The 16,656-nt window shown below is 43.1% G+C and overlaps 1 protein-coding gene across 1 annotated transcript in view; it reads right to left on the bottom strand.

The window, feature by feature from the left end:
• Positions 1 to 5,429: 5,429 nt before the first annotated feature.
• The window catches only part of LOC138976431 (neuronal acetylcholine receptor subunit alpha-10-like), a 26,287-nt gene continuing 15,060 nt past the window's right edge, over positions 5,430 to 16,656 (bottom strand). Inside the window, exons 6-9 of the mRNA XM_070349293.1 lie at positions 15,330 to 15,407; positions 14,022 to 14,166; positions 12,778 to 12,947; positions 5,430 to 9,053 (exon numbers count right to left, since the gene is read on the bottom strand). Coding sequence (XP_070205394.1) covers positions 8,493 to 9,053; positions 12,778 to 12,947; positions 14,022 to 14,166; positions 15,330 to 15,407 — 954 coding nt within the window. The 3' untranslated portion in view covers positions 5,430 to 8,492. The remainder of the gene's footprint in view (positions 9,054 to 12,777; positions 12,948 to 14,021; positions 14,167 to 15,329; positions 15,408 to 16,656) is intronic.

Below are 16,656 nucleotides of genomic sequence, written 5' to 3' on the forward strand. Positions count from 1 at the left end.
CTCAACAGCTCGTAAAACGTAGCTCTCCCAAGCAAACCGCTTGAATATTTGGCTCCCGCTCGTCAGCGAAAGTATGTAGCCAAATCCCTCACGTTCTAAGCCTTCTGCGTTCTGCACTGACGCCAGAAGCCCCGTTGGTCGACCTAAACCAGTCTTGCAACGCGTTGGAATCCTCCAAATCTTAGTCACGGAAACAAACCAGACCTTCGTCTGCAAAAGCATGTAGAACAAGAAAGCAAGCCGGGGAAAAGAAAAACCATGTGATCTCCTTGACCAATCAGCAATCGCCTGTCCTAGAACAAGTGATCTCCCTGACCAATCACTGGTCACCTACCAAACACACCTATAGCATGCTTGGAACACGTGATCTAAACGGTAAGCGAAATCACCCGATACCCGCACGGTTTCCACGTGAATTTCGTGAAGGTCTGCCACAACTTTTTCCCCAATGCTGTGGCCAGCACAAGCGCATTACATTGCAATTTGGGAAAGGCGCCCAACAAAGAGTTCCTTTCCCACTCGTGTCACTGAAACCGTGACAGTCGTTCATGAAATTTGAGAGTCACTGAGCGTCGCCCGTGAGATATGAGGGTCGCTAAGGCCTGGCACTCACCTATGTAACTTCAGCAGGGCAGACGACGCACTGCAGCTTACCCCAGCCCGCTACACGTTGTGTGAAAGGAAAACAGGCCAAGTACTCGTCATAATCCCTATTACAGCATTAATAATATGCAGTGCGTCGTCTGTGCCGCTGAAACTGCGCAGGTATATTCGTGAGGTATGAGCATCGCTTAAGCCCTGTCCAGACTTGGCCGCCGTTTTACGCTCTATGCGCCGCAGGCCGTTTTGTGCGTCACGCGGGATTTGCCGAGTGGCCACACATCGACGATTCTTTTCACAACGCGGTATCAGTCAAGCGGGTCACCTGACAAGAAGGTTCAGTTGCATTCGACTGCCGCGCCGCGAGCAGCTGACGTCATCGCTCTGGTTTGCTCTGATTGGTCAAATTTCCGTCGTTCTATGCCTGTGTCATAGAAATTAGAACACGCGCTATTCTTCTGCAAATAACGCTTCGCGATCATAGCACGACGCGGTGCGCCGTTTTGAGCATAAGTCAAATGTGGACAGGGTCGGCCGGGAGTGTCTGGACGGGCCTTTAGCGTCGCCTATTCCAGTGAGTGTCATTGCACGGCCCCCATTACTGGTGGAAGTTGTCGAATTCGCTTTAGACACCCGCGTTATGCTCACTGCTGTTAATGAATGTTGCTTTATAATTGATACAAAGTAGCCGCTGGATTCAGTCGGCACGGGAGAATGGGGGTTCCGTAGGCATTATTATGCAAATATCCTGAGCCGTCCGCTGCAGAAGGCTCAAACGCAATAATGTGTACTGTACGTGTCACTTACTGTCTTCTGGCACGTAACTGTGGCTGTGAGTGTGTTCCACTGACCAATTAATCTTTAGCTTTGGTGAGATGCGTACACGTAGATTAAAGAAGTATAACGTAAAAGTATAACGTAAATAATCGATCGTTCCTTTCAAATGTCTGTTCCCTCTCTCTCTCCCTCTCTGCGAAACATTGATGAACGAATTCATTGAACAAATTTCAAGCTTTCAAGCTGAAATCCGATCCCGTAGGCCGGACAGGATCAAAGAACATTTGACCAACATTTGAATCGATTGGATTGAAAATGCCACATGGCTAGCTCAACTTTTCTTAACGGTCAGATATGATGTCATCAAAGACATTTATTGAGGAGAACGAAAAACTCGTCTAGGGAAACCATCTGGAAAAAAATCACAAGTGAAGTTTTTTTTATAAGGATCTGTCCAGTACTGTTCTGAAAACACAATCACATGCTCACCCTCTTTTCGATTCCATGTCTACTGGAATACATTAACACTTTGGTTGGTTGTTTTTGTCTCGGGGAGGAGAGGGGGGGGGGGGGGGGGTCAGCGGGGAGGAATGCGCGCGTGTGGTTCAAACTCATAGCAAGAAAAATCACTCAAAATATAGAATGTTCCATTTTTGAACACATTTATGTGACAAGATTTGGACACCATGAGACATGGTACATAGTTCTACTGGCAACAGTAGCACACATAGTGTTCACAAGTGTTTCAATGAACACTGTACGTTATTTGTATTTTTGACAAAAATATGACATTTTGCACAGATCGAGACAGTCAGCGCCAAGATGGCGCCAGCGGTCGAGGTGCACAATGACTGTCGAGATCTGTGTAAAATGTCATATTTTGGTCAAAATACAAATAACATTTATGTATCGATTGATTATATGATTTAAGATTGAACGCACACAAACATGCACTCTTTTGTAGTCTCGGCTATCAGCCCAAATATGAGTTTGAAGGAAAATCCCATGTTTAATCGATACATTGTGTGTGCACATGCCTCTTTTGCTAGTAGAACTATGTAATACGTCACAAAGTTTACAAAGTTTGTTTATAACTTGTTACAGAAATGTCTTCAAAAGTGGAACACCTTTTTTTTCTAGAGTGATTATGGTATTCATTGTAAGAAGCGTCTGCGACGTTATATATTTCAACCCCATAGAAATAATATCATCGACTGACGCGCGTCAGGGCCGGTGTAACACGAAATTTTTACTCCACGAAAAATTTACTCCGGAGTAAATATTTCGTACGAAATTCTTACTCCGAGTACACTTTTCTTACGAGAAAAGAACTCCCCAAGGCACGAAAAAATTACTCCCTGCACGAAATTTTTACTCCCCATTTTTTTTACTTCCAGTAAAATTCTCGTACGCAAAAATGGGATGCGGGCGAAAGGATAATGCCAATACGTGATCTCGCGCACACGAATGTCGCGCTACCCTCCTTCCACCCCTTCCACCACCAAGACTATCAGGGGACAAGAGAGTAAAAATTTCGTACACCTGGCATGGGAAGTTTAATTGCTCGTGTTGGGGTGAAGTAATTTATTCGTTATTTATTCGTCAGGGGAGTAACATTTTTGCACGAAATGTTTACTCGGAACTCACCTGTCTTGGGGAGTAATTTTCTCGTGCAATGGGGGAGTGCTTTTTTCGTAAAGGGAGTAACTTTTTTGAACGAAATGTTTACTCCGGAGTAAAAATCTCGTGGGAGTAATTTTCTCGTGTTACACCGGCCGCTCAGGGGCTGCGCGATTTTCATCATTCCTGTACCCATCATATTCCTCTGAGCCGGCCAGGTATTTCCCAAACTCATTCTCCAGATTGATCGCCCTAGACGGAAAGCCTTTCAGGGGGAAATTGAAATGTGCTTCCGGGGATTCCTGCTCTGCACGATGTTCCATTGCAATATGTTCAGTGCTGTCAAAAAGTAGTTTGCTTTATTGCTTATCTGTCTGTAACACTGGGGCTTTTTTTTCGGGGAGTGATTAATTTGAAGGTGTTGATTTATTTTCGTCACCTGAGAGACGCCACATGAGGCATTAGTTTGTTTGCTTCTTTAGCGCCCTCGCGCGAGCACGCATACACGCACGCGCACGCACGCACGTACACACCCACACGCACACGCACGCACGCACACACGAACACATACACGCACTCACACATACACGCACTCACACATACACACACACACACACACACACACACACACACACACGGATGTCTTTTTTCCCACTGGGGAGAGGTTAGAGAACGAGTAAGCAAAACACGGACACGTGCACGGCATGGATTAATTGGAAACAGCTTTATTTAGGTAACCTGCATCTTCCTTCCAGCTTATATCCTTGATTAAATGTAATACAATCAGTGCCATCACAAGCACATGCAAACTGTGGTTCAGCGCAATAGTTTAACAATGAATAGTGTAAAAGCTTGTGACCCATATTATATATGGCATATTCATAAACAGATACCTCAGACAAGTCCTCCGTCCAATTCGCCAGTAGCCTACGTCAGCCACACCTTGCTGACCAGTGGGGTGACAGAATTGCCTAAGACCAGTCGTCATGAGGGTGTGGGACTAAGTCGACTGATGGATGGATTTTACACAGGTAAACCTTTCACGATGGAGTGGATACGATTGAACCAAAAGAACTTGGAGAATTTAATAACGGGCGCACGCTGGTCTGGTTGCACGCGTCTGTCCATGTAGTTCTCAATCTACTCTCATTATCACTCTCTTTCTCCCCAAAACATACACACACACTTACACACACTTACGCACACACAATCACACATACACACACTTACGCACACACAATCGCACACACTGACACGTACACACACACACCCACACATATACTCACACCCACACACACACAGACAGACACACACACACACACACACACACACACACACACACACACACACACACACACACACACGTACGTCCTTTTGAGATCGGGTTTACCTTTATTTTTAGATGCTGCTCTGGCATGTATCTCTCACATGTCAAACAAGACAAAGCACAACACATCCACAAGAGAGGTTAAATCACAAAGGACAACTCGGCGGCGCTGACAAAAGACAACCACCACACAGACGGTAAGCAGACGTACCCCCAAACTGCTGGAAGATATACTGAAAGCGGTATTGTCCGCGTAGATTTAACGGTATGCAGACGCGACTTCTCTGACTTTGAAACTATGAAACGCGTCTTAGACTAAGATTAGCGTTACGACAGTTTGACAAGTTTTTTTTAAAGGCTCACTCTTTCCCGTGTAAACAGTTTGGCTCACCATGAGGGCCCCAAAGGGAGGGTATCATCACGATCACGGGAAGGGAAATTTTAGCTTTCACGATCACAGTTACCTTGATTTTTGTGTTCACAATCACGAACACCTTGACGAATAGAGGATCATAGAGTGATACAGCTGTGAAAAATGTACGTTGAAAATAAAATGCTTTGCAATAATGCCCATCACGATCACGAAAACAAATGACGATCACGATCACGAGACTTGATTTTTTGGTCATCACGGATCACGGGCAAAGTCCCATCACGATCACAGAAATGGAAATTTCGGCAATCACGGTCACAGAAAGGTCAAAAATCGCCAATCACGATCACGATTTTAAACCCTTTGGTGACCTGACCAGGATTTGACATGAATTAAGACCATCGACGTCCGCTTGGTCACATACCAAACATCAAGTGTCTTGGTGCTCTCTGTGCGCGGTGGCAATTCTTTGGATGAATGAATTTCATAAAAGCCACTGGTGGCCATTTTTTTCCTTTAAACAGTATTTTATTCGTAAACAGACACATGATAATATAACAACATCATTAAGAAGGAGCACAACAAGTTTAAAACTTATGGTAAGTGCTCACATAAACATTCCTGAAATTTCATGGCGGATTATGATCAATGCGACACATTTTTGAAAAATGAGAGGAGAAAAAAAAAAAAATATATAAAAAAAATATATAAAAAAAAGTTAAAAAAAAGAAGAAAAAAAAGAAAAGGAGAAAAACAGCAAGGAAAACTTAGTTTGAATTATCGAACACAATCTGTGTCAATACCGAAAACGAAAACAAATACAAAACGAGAACGAAAGACACAACAAAATATCAAAAAAAAAGATGGGCCCCAAGTAATTAATATATTTAGAAAAACCCACACCAACATCGAACTAATGTGTCCCAAAGCGGTTTGATTTCTTAATATAGCTTTGGACAACAACAAAAATAGCACTATTTTCAAATATGGAAATGTTTGAATCACCTGTCAGGAGTGTGTCAATATTAACAAATTCTGGAGCTAATGTACCGATTGTTGCGGTTCTTGCATCATTAAACAGGGGACATGATAGCAAATAGTGATGAACAGTTTCAGCAAAATAACCAAAAGAACATTCCGGGTTGTTTACTAGGTGGAGATTAAACATATCATATTGTAAATCACTCATTCCAAGTCTTAACCTGCAATGCAAAACTTTAGTTTTGCGATTTGGGGAATAGTAATATGGTGGAATTGAAATGTCAAAAGCTGTGTAATGTCGCCATTTTTTTAAAATTCATCATAAAACTCTAGCTCACCACAACATGCAGTCATTCATTTTTGGTATGTGACCAAGTGGAGGGGTGATCTTATCCCATGTTGAATAACAATTTTGCAGGTCTGAGCTGGTGAGCCTGAAGGAGTATGCCTTTAAGTAACAGAAATAACGGCTCACAATTAAATCCTGCCCGGTACAGAACTCTCTAAACGCGGACAGAAAAAGGAATATAATTCAATTTTCTAATATTGGAAAACAAAAGTCAAGCATCACAGGACGATCATGTTGACTTAATTCACGATATATTGCGTGAGTTTTGGGCACCCGAAACACTTCTTGAGGTGGACAATAAAGAGACATAGCAGCGTTCGTTGGCCAGTCTTTGACGTCAGAACTGGGCCACTCCGAACAGACTTTCTTTCAAACAGGAAAAACACACAATAAAACTTGTCTACTAAAGCACATTGCCGCTACAGGAAAACCATGCTCCAGGCCAGCGGATAGTGCTTGAAGTTACCGCGCGTGTGTCGATAAGTGTGTGTGTATGTGTGTGTGTGTATGTGTGTGTGTGTGTGTGTGTGTGTGTGTGTGTGTGTGTGTGTGTGTGTGCATACTATATAAGTGTCTGTCTTAATGTCTTTCTGTGTCTGTGCCAAGGGGTTTGATTCTGTGATTGCGTCTTTATGTATCTAGATCTCTATGTGTGGTTGTTTGTAATTTTCTGTGTGTCTCACAAAAACAGGCAGCAAGAAATATATCCAAAAGCCAGGGAGAGAGAGAGAGAGAGAGAAAGAGAGAGAGAGAGAGAGAAAGAGAGAGAGAGAGAGAGAGAGAGAGAGAGAGAGAGAGAGAGAGAGAGAGAGAGAGAGAGAGAGAGAGAGAGAGAGAGAGAGACAAACGTTTCCAAAACTAACAACAGATGTACAGTGATAAAACTAAATGAATAAATAAACCATGGCATAATAAAAGCGACATTACCTCGGGTTCACTGACCCTTGAACAGCCTTTCCATCACTGTTCTGGTTGAGGAAGCATGTTAAGGAGTGACAGCCACATTGCAGCTGCTGTTGTTCTTTCTTTTTGTTTGCTTTGTCGATTAGGAGTGTTTTGTTTGGACTGTTGCAACTGCCAAGCAGCAGCTGCTTCTGACTTGTCAAACGTTCTTATCGTGTTGCTGTTGCATGTTTGACACATCGGAACACGTCCACATACATTCAAACAAGAGGACATTTGAATTAAAGCCAATAGTAGACGATAAGCACAAAAAGGCATAATACTGCGAATGGTGTTTAAGGCCAAACATTGCGGTAAAGATAAAGTAACTGACATGATGCAAGTTGTCGACACTTTTTGGAAATGTTTCTTCAAAATAACAAAATAAAGACGAACGACGGGCCGAAAGACTGATAAAATAGTATTGAAACCTATCAACACTTCTTTCCTGTGGTAGGTTATACTAAACACTTCCTAGGCACACCATTATATTTTGATATTGGAAATATTATTGTTAACACAATAAATTATGTGGAAGGTTACAAATAACACTTACTAGGCCCAAGAGATCTGATATTGGAAATATTATAGTAAGAAACTGCTAGGTAGCTGTCCGTTGCCTTACTAATCGAAAAAACCCGGAACGAACACATACCAAAAACGTACAAAACCGCGGTTTAGTATTGTTCTATGTCCAGCACAGGTTTGAGGTATAACCGGTGTGCAATGTTATCGCTGTTTGAGACGGGCGCAGTGGCCTAGTGGATAAGACATCGGCCTCTTAATCGGAAGGTCGTGAGTTCAAATCCCGGCCGCGGCCGCCTGGTGGGTTAAGGGTGGAGATTTGTCCGATCTCCCAGGTCAACTTATGTGCAGACCTTCCAGTGCCTTATCCCCCTTCGTGTGTACACGCAAGCATACGACCTAGTGCGCACGGAAAAGATCCTACAATACATGTCAGAGTTCGGTGGGTTATTGAAACATGAAAATATCCAGCATGCTTCCCCCGAAAGCGACGTACGGCTGCCTGAATGGCTGGGTAAAATCGATCATACAGTTTGAAACTGTACTTTCTTTTTCTTTTTGGTCCATGGCCACTTCCTAAACTTGAACGACAAAGAGGAAACCATCTTCAGAAGAAAACTGTCAAAGCTCTCTGTTTTGCTAATTGGACAAACGCTCCGATAGACAGTCCCTAAATAAAAGACCAGTTGTCTCAGAGTCTCTGGTCAAAACGGAAAGGCGCTCAGTGTATGGGACCTATATTTAAGCACTGCATGCAGTCGTGATGTTTATTGCACAACCACCATGCCCATAACTAATCTCTACCAACTAACGAGCCAACAATTTGACGAATGTCAAGGAGTAAAACTACATTGCAGTTTAGAGCACAGTTGACTAAAAATGTAGCGTCGCTCCAGCACAAAATGACAAACTGCAAAGCAAATGCCCCACTTATACAGACACACATGCGTCCAAAAGGATGTCAACTGACAAAGACTGAAAAGCTGCGCTTAGCCCATTCACGCGATAGAGGCGTAGACATAGATGAACATGGTGAGGGTGAGGAGACAGAAGACGACGAGGAAGACCCTGTCCATGAAGAGAGCCATCAGCTCCCACTCCTTTCTGGCCATCTTGTCGGACACCGAGTCGTGCCGGTCGCCGCGCGTGCTGGCATCCTTCATGACGTGCAGGATCTGCCGGCACACCGTCATCACCTCATGCAGCTCTACCTGCCCGTGCTGCATCAGCTGCGCCAGGCGCGTGGACTCGCTGCTCAGCGGCCTGTAGCACACCCGCTTGCTCCTGTCCCCCTCGATGCTGTAGTAGTAGCTGACGTCACTGTCGCTGCTGACGTCAAGCCCATGGCCCGCGACGGCAGCGGAGGTGTGGTGAGGGCCGTTGACGGTGTTGATGTTGTCGTGGAGGTTGCAGCCGGAGGAGAGTTCCATGTCGCTGCTGCACGTCCTGTTGCCGCTGTCCTTGGCCGGGGCGTTGTGGTGGTGACAGCGGGTGTGCACCGTGACGTCAGGGTTGGCGATGCCCACAGCGTTCGCCCCGCCCTGTAGCTTGCCGGCAAGCTGCACGCGCACTCATTTGTTAGAATGGAAACAACAACAAACAACAACAACAACAACAAAAACAACAACAACAACAACAACAACTACAACAACAACAGCACAAACAACACCCCAATGGCAACAACTTGGGGTTATTTGTTATGATGGTCATCAATTTTGCCTTTTATTGAGCGCTTGTACCATCTTTTTCGAGAGCGGCTGTCACATGACTTCTGTGAGAGAAACTTTCTATTCGAGAAATGTGCCAGATCGTCAAAGTATGTGCCTTTATTGCATAGACTGTTTAAAGTAAAATAATACGGGTATGTGTTTTAAACAGTATTTTTATTCGTAAACAGACACATGATAATATAACAACATCATTAAGAAGGAGCACAACAAGTTTAAAACTTATGATAAGTGCTCACATAAACATGCCTGAAATTTCATGGCGGAATATGATCAATGCGACACATTTTTTGAAAAAAGAAGAAAGAAAAAAAAATTAAAAAAAGAGAGAAAAACAACAAGGAAAACTTAGTTTGAATTATCGAACAGAATCTGTGTCAATACCGAAAACGAAAACAACTACAAAACGAGAACGAAGGACACAACAAAATATCAAAAAGTAGATGGGCCCCAAGTAATATATTTAAAAAAAAAACCACCAACAACATCGAACTAAGGTGTCCCAAAGCGGTTTGATTTCTCAATATAGCTTTGGACAACAACAAAAATAGCACTATTTTCAAATATGGAAATGTTTGAATCACCTGTCAGGAGTGTGTCAATATTAACAAATTCTGGAGCTAATGTACCGATTGTTGCGGTTCTTGCATCATTAAACAGGGGACATGATAACAAACGCTCCGATAGACAGGTATGTATTTTATTTGTCTGGTTGGGGTACAAGCAGTTGTGCAATATTTTGTTGCTGGCCTGGTTGTCCTCGCGTGGAAAGTCCACACTCTCTAATCAGTCCCAAGTAAGACTTTGTGCTACCTATTTACTCATTGTTCTCCGGTTGTCGGATCTGGCCACTTACTTTCGACAGCTCAGAATATTGTCAATGTTTCGAGGCTCTAGCATACGCTGTAAAACTTCGCGACTAATGCTTGGTCCGACAGTGGAAGGATCATGGCCAATGCCCAAGGGTGTTCTCCATGGACAATGGTTAATCCCAATCGGATATGGATCGGTTTGCACAGAGGTTGATTCGTTACACACTTCATCTCCCATCTCCGCACGAAGGGGATAATAGTGGCATAGATTACGCCACATCCACCCTCGTCTCATGACCAGTTCGATTTGCATTATCGCATTTTTCCGTTAATAATGAATGTCACATGTCTTCCAGCACTGGCAGAAATGTGTCATACGTAGACGATTGTTAATCCCATGGGCCATAGGACGGTTTACACAGACATTCGTTCATAGCAGAAACCATCCACAATCAACGCCTGCAGCCACTAATAGAGACATAAATCATGCCACCCCGGCGCCGCTGTGCATGACCAAAGGACAGTTCGGCTGATACTACCGAATGTAACCATGAATAACACAACACAACTGGTCTCCGTGCATTGACTTCATTGATCACAATGCAGCAAGTTGAGTCAGTCCTAATCCCATCATTCGGTAGCCAGCAAAGTGGCTTAGTTTACCAGAATTGATAGACAGTTGTAATGGTGATCGACTCTGAAGTGGCAAGCAAATAATGGTAACCTATCCCATACATTGCAATTTAGGGAAGCTGATACGAACACATGACACCAGCATGGCTTGTTTGATCATGGACAGCAAAAAGCCCAACGGGCAACGATGCTTATCAGTGTTACGCTTACAACAATGAGCGGGTGCATCGTTCTTTTTCTTGATGGCAAACATGTGTTCAGATGGAAGTCTTGTGCAAAATACCTCAAACAAGTTTAATTTGATGTGTCCTGTATTTAGATTATATTGATACAGAGAACGTGGGGAAACTGAAGATTACACAGCCAATGATAATAGATTAACAATACTACCTCCTCCGAAAGCGGCGTATGGCTGCCTAAATGGCGGGGTAAAAACGGTCATACACGTAAAAGCCGTGGGAGTTTCAGCCCATGAACAAACAAACAAACAAACAAACAATACTACCCACACGTTCTACTAGGTGGATTTCCCAGACATTTGGTAAACAGATGTAAGCATTATTGAATTTCAGTATCTTCTCGATATTCTCGAGGGCATAACTTGTTTTATTCATTCAATCAATCTAACAACTTTTACCCTTTAATTCGGAGAGAAACGTGCAACCCTGAGAGAGAGAGAGAGAGAGAGAGAGAGAGAGAGAGAGAGAGAGAGAGAGAGAGAGAGAGAGAGAGAGAGAGAGAGAGAGAGAGAGAGAGAGAGAGAGAGAGAGAGAGAGAGAGAGAGAGAATAATTGAATTGAATTGAATTGAATTGAACTTTATTTAACAAGGATTAGGATTTAAGGCTACGCTTTTTCTTACAATCTGTCCTTGGGACGCACAGACACAAAGGAACGAACGAACCAACGATCTTTTTACTCAAGGATGGAAAGTTTAGGTTGACGGCTAGTCTTACACTCTAACCCTGCTAAAACTACGACGTAAAGCTTTTAATTCGTCCCCGGGGAATACCGCATACGCAATGAACTATTTAGTTTTGTTTGATGAAGCATGTCTGCATCAAATCTATTTTATTGTGTCTGTACCGAGGTTCACGGTGGGTTATCGATTGACCAGCTGGACATGTTCCATCGCCAGCTGGGGTCAGCAAGTTTATGTTTATGTTTCAGCTGTTTGTAATGTGTGTACGTTTACGCACAACCACGAGCGGCAAGAGTGCAAGCAATCTGACAACATACATTATTCCAGTACTGTTTTAAAGATAATTGCTCCATGAATCAGGCCTTTTTATGTGATAGCTAGGATACGCCTTCCGTGTCTACAAATCTGATTACAAATATAGAAGCACCAAAAGTGTTAGAGAACGTAATTACTAATTTTTCAAACTTAGAATCCAGTTAAACATAGGAGTTTTCATGCATACAAAGTACTACCGAAAAGTGCCGGTTTACATTTGCTCATTGACCGGCACGGTTGGCCTAGTGGTTAGGCGTCCGCCCCGTGATCGGGAGGTCGTGGGTTCGAACCCCGGCCGGGTCATACCTAAGACTTTAAAAATTGGCAATCTAGTGGCTGCTCCGCCTGGCGTCTGGCATTATGGGGTTAGTGCTAGGACTGGTTGGTCCGGTGTCAGAATAATGTGACTGGGTGAGACATGAAGCCTGTGCTGCGACTTCTGTCTTGTGTGTGGCGCACGTTAAATGTCAAAGCAGCACCGCCCTGATATGGCCCTTCGTGGTCGGCTGGGCGTTAAGCAAACAAACAAACAAACAAACAAACAAACAAACAAACATTTGCTCATCATTTGAGCGAGGTACCGACATAGACCAGTCTCGCTTTTTGGGTTTCATCAATTGGAAACTCACTGCCATCATCCTACAAGCACTTAAAATCACCACCATCACCATCATCATCATCATCATCATCATCATCATCATCATCATCATCATCATCATCATCATCATCATCATCATCATCATCATCAACATCATCATCATCATCATCATCATCTTCGTCCTCCTCCTCCTCATCCCCATTTCCCTAGAACGTATACACAAGACAGTCGCGCTCTCAAAGCTCAGAAGCAAAGGCATAATAGACAATGGTCAAACCTGTACGGCGTGAAGGTCCACGCCCATCCAGCTAGCCACCTTGCTGGCCAGCACTGCACGGGCACAGCGGGGCAGGGGGCGGTGGCGGTCAGGGAAGTGGATGGTCAGCACGATGACCGTCATCAGACACGACAGCGACACCACGATCATCGCAAGCATGAAGTAGACCCCTGAACAAGAGAATCAGTGCTGGAAGATTAGTCTATCTTCACGACAACAGTTATGCTTTCCACTGGGAGGAAGCGACCCGAATTTCCCAGCGATGGGACAATAACGTACTGCAAATGAAAATGAAATGTTAATGAGGTTTACAGACCTGGAACAGATCTCTAATTGAAATCGTAATTTACAGTCAGGAGACAACGTAGATCTACCAGTGGAAAGATCATCGTAAGAATTGCACGAGTCGTCATGGTGAGATCAGAAATGCAAACAGGCTGAACTACAGTCATGGGACAATGTATATGAGTAGGCCGATCATCTTGAGGATCGTAAGAATCATCATCGTAAACTATGCTACATGTATATGCATAGAGATTTATCTACAGTCAGGACAAAGCAGATCACGTGACTGATCATTTTAATAATCATCATGTAAGATCATCAATGCATTGTTATCAACATACAGCCAGGACAACGTATAGCATGTGACTGGTCATTTTAAATAATCATTGGGCTCTTTTAATGATCGATTGGTCAGTATAATTATATTTGATGGACCATCAAAATGTCATATACAGGACATACCATCTCAAGTTTGCTTTCTAAAACTGTTCGGGTACAGTAAAGGTGCCAGATTAGATCATTTATACGTTTAAACGGAAAAGTCAAATCTAGAAACAGGTCAGTTACATAATGAAATGGGCAGTTCCTAAATGACTGGATATATAGATTTGTAAACCCGTAGCTCCCTGCACAAAATGAAGCGTTATAAGGGTTCGGGTTTACCATGTGTGGCTACTTGTACTTGCCCACTGGTTTTTTTTCTCCACCGACGAGTTTAGGAGTAGAACTGTGGACGGACCGATGGATGAAGGATGGATACGAACAAGAAAATAGTATGATCGTCACCGTTGGCACTGGCATCATTTCGTAAGTGCAAAATGTTGAACTATACCAACATTGTTGTTGTTTTTATATTCATACATGTATGTACATTTCATGAATATGTTGTAAACAGAAATACAATCTTCTGTAAACAAAATGTTGACAGACAAAATAGGAAGAGGATGCGACTAACTAACCAATGAGGGGCAGCGTTTCGGAGGACGCGGGGATCATGTCGAGGATGACGAGCTGCATGACGGCCAGTGACAGCAGCACGGTGATCTCCAGGCCCACCTTCTCGTTCGTCTCACACGGCAGTAGGAACGCCAGGCCAGCCATGAACTGCAATTGACAAGCTGATGTTAACGTCCTCTTAGGACCAATAGACGAATTCCGCAAATAACTCTGTCGGATTGTTATGGGTTGTGTAAGAGTGAGTACCATTGCTTTACTCAGACAAAATCACGCGGTTCATGTACACGTGTTTGAGACACACCCTCTCGCCAGTACCTGGCGTGTCATGTCACGTTTCACAAATGGTAATAAACTGACGTTACGTACGCGCGCAGGGTATTGACTATCAGATTGCACTTTCCCCAAGAGCAACGCATACGGTTTGGATAGATTTCTCTTCTCTCTCCTTGCTTGTTTACTTCGAGCACGTGTTGGCCGGAAACGAAGTCGGAATATTTGTCCGAGCTTCAAGCTACATAACTCTGCCGAACGGTCATGAACGGTGACAGAGTTATTTCCAAAGATCGTCTATTGGCCTATCCTGGGACTAAAAAACTGCAATTGCGTTCATGGTCTTATTGACGTCAAAGGCACAGTCCTTCCCTCGAGAACATATTTACTCACTATTTCAGATCTCCCACGGCTTTTACATGAGACAAAAACCCATCCCTCTACTTGGAAACATATCAAAAATCAATGTCCTGATTGCTTCCTGCTTCACTAGCTCAGTTGTGGAAAAAACATTTCTCAGAGTCACTCTGGGGCATTATTAAAAACGTCATATGAAAGTGGGCTGCTAGATTTTCTGAGGTACAGAAATTCCCCAAAATGAATATGTGAAGAGAGGATAAAATAACTAAAAATAAAGGCCTTTGGGGACACGTAGTTCTTCAACAAGGAATTTTATTATCCAACTCTTATAGTGATGATTCCGAGAACATGAAATTGTGATGCAGAAAAAACACATTAGATTTGGGGGACCCGTAGTTCTTCAACAAGGAATGTTATTATCCAACTCTTATAGTGATGATTCCGAGAACATGAAATTGTGATGCAGAAAAAACACATTAGATTTGGGGGACCCGTAGTTCTTCAACAAGGAATGTTATTATCCAACTCTTCGAGTGATGATTTTGAGAACATAAAATTGTGATGCATAAAAGTATGAATTGAAACAAAGGAAATGGACGTAATCAAACCAGTATACGTACTCCTGACTCATTCCCGTTACGTGACAGGCTGTCAGGTCGGGGGATGGGATTTCCACTCACCTGAATCAGGGCGCAGGGGAAGAGTAAACTGAGGATGTAGAACAGGTGTCGCCGCTGTAACGTCAGTGTGAAAATCACCTGGCGAGCAAATCAATACATCAATAAGCACACCACCCTCCCGTCAGCCTTTTGTAATCAATGGTGACGCAAGAGTGTAATAAATCACGAATGTTGTTGGCCTGGCGTACTGCTCTAATAGCGTGTTTGGGGAAGGTCTGACTGCTGAGGTTTGAGGAGGAAAACATTGATCAGAAATGTCACCATGACCCAATTCAGCGCTAGACAAAAATAACTCGTGCGATTCTTTTTGGATCTTCAGCCATATCAAAGTTCATCAGAAAAAACAAAAAAACAAAAATAATGTAAAGTCACGTTCATGGAACGCAGCATTCCTAAGTACTGGCCTGTATGATAAATACACATACATTTTATTTTGTAGTTCGTAGTACGTGGTCTTACTAATCCAGTTTTATATTGTTGAAACTACCCCATTCTTCTGTCTCGATTTTATGAATACTACAGTATGTATTTTGTCCCATTGTAGTTACGTTAAGATTCATTTAGTCGGAAATTGATTATCAGTTTACTGTTTATTTTCATGCCATATCTTACGTGAACGCACTGATAAACTGATGACCATTGTCACTGTTGTTTCTTTGCATAATATTGTTACATCAACTGTATGCATATGCATGTCATGATCTTATCCTACCTACATGAGAGAGACCATCCATTTGATAACTAAAACATATACTTACACGTGTGTATATATCATGTGAATGATGTCGTGTCAAGCTAATTTGGCAGGGACCTAATTTCCCACTGCTCACGATGTCAAAGTCACCGAGACAACAGTCATTCTGGGAACACTTTTGCGCATACTGTTCCCCTTGAAGAAGGTTGAGAACGTACACGTCACACTAAACTTTCTTAATGATTTCACGAGGCTTTGGAAGAGATCGAGGTTCCACAAGAACCGTGTTCAATTGAGGAGCTTCAACTGAGGGACAGTACAGTTTGTAGGATAGACAGAATAATGCATGGCTTGTTGTGTCATCGGATTTATCTCTCTCTCTCTCTCTCTCTCTCTCTCTCTCTCTCTCTCTCTCTCTCTCTCTCTCTCTCTCTCTCTCTCTCTCTCTCTCTCTCTCTCTCTCTCTCATAAATTATTTATCAAAAACTCTCCAAGAAAGCATTGATGCACTCCTGAATTGGTCAGAGTTAAACCATATGTCTCTTAACCATACAAAAACAAAATGTATGCTCATAACCACAAGACAGAAACGACAAAATCTATTATCGAGCATTCCACCTCTTTATATTAAAA

The sequence above is a fragment of the Littorina saxatilis genome, linkage group LG1 (genome assembly GCF_037325665.1).
Source record: "Littorina saxatilis isolate snail1 linkage group LG1, US_GU_Lsax_2.0, whole genome shotgun sequence".
NCBI classification, from domain to species: Eukaryota; Metazoa; Mollusca; class Gastropoda; order Littorinimorpha; family Littorinidae; genus Littorina; species Littorina saxatilis.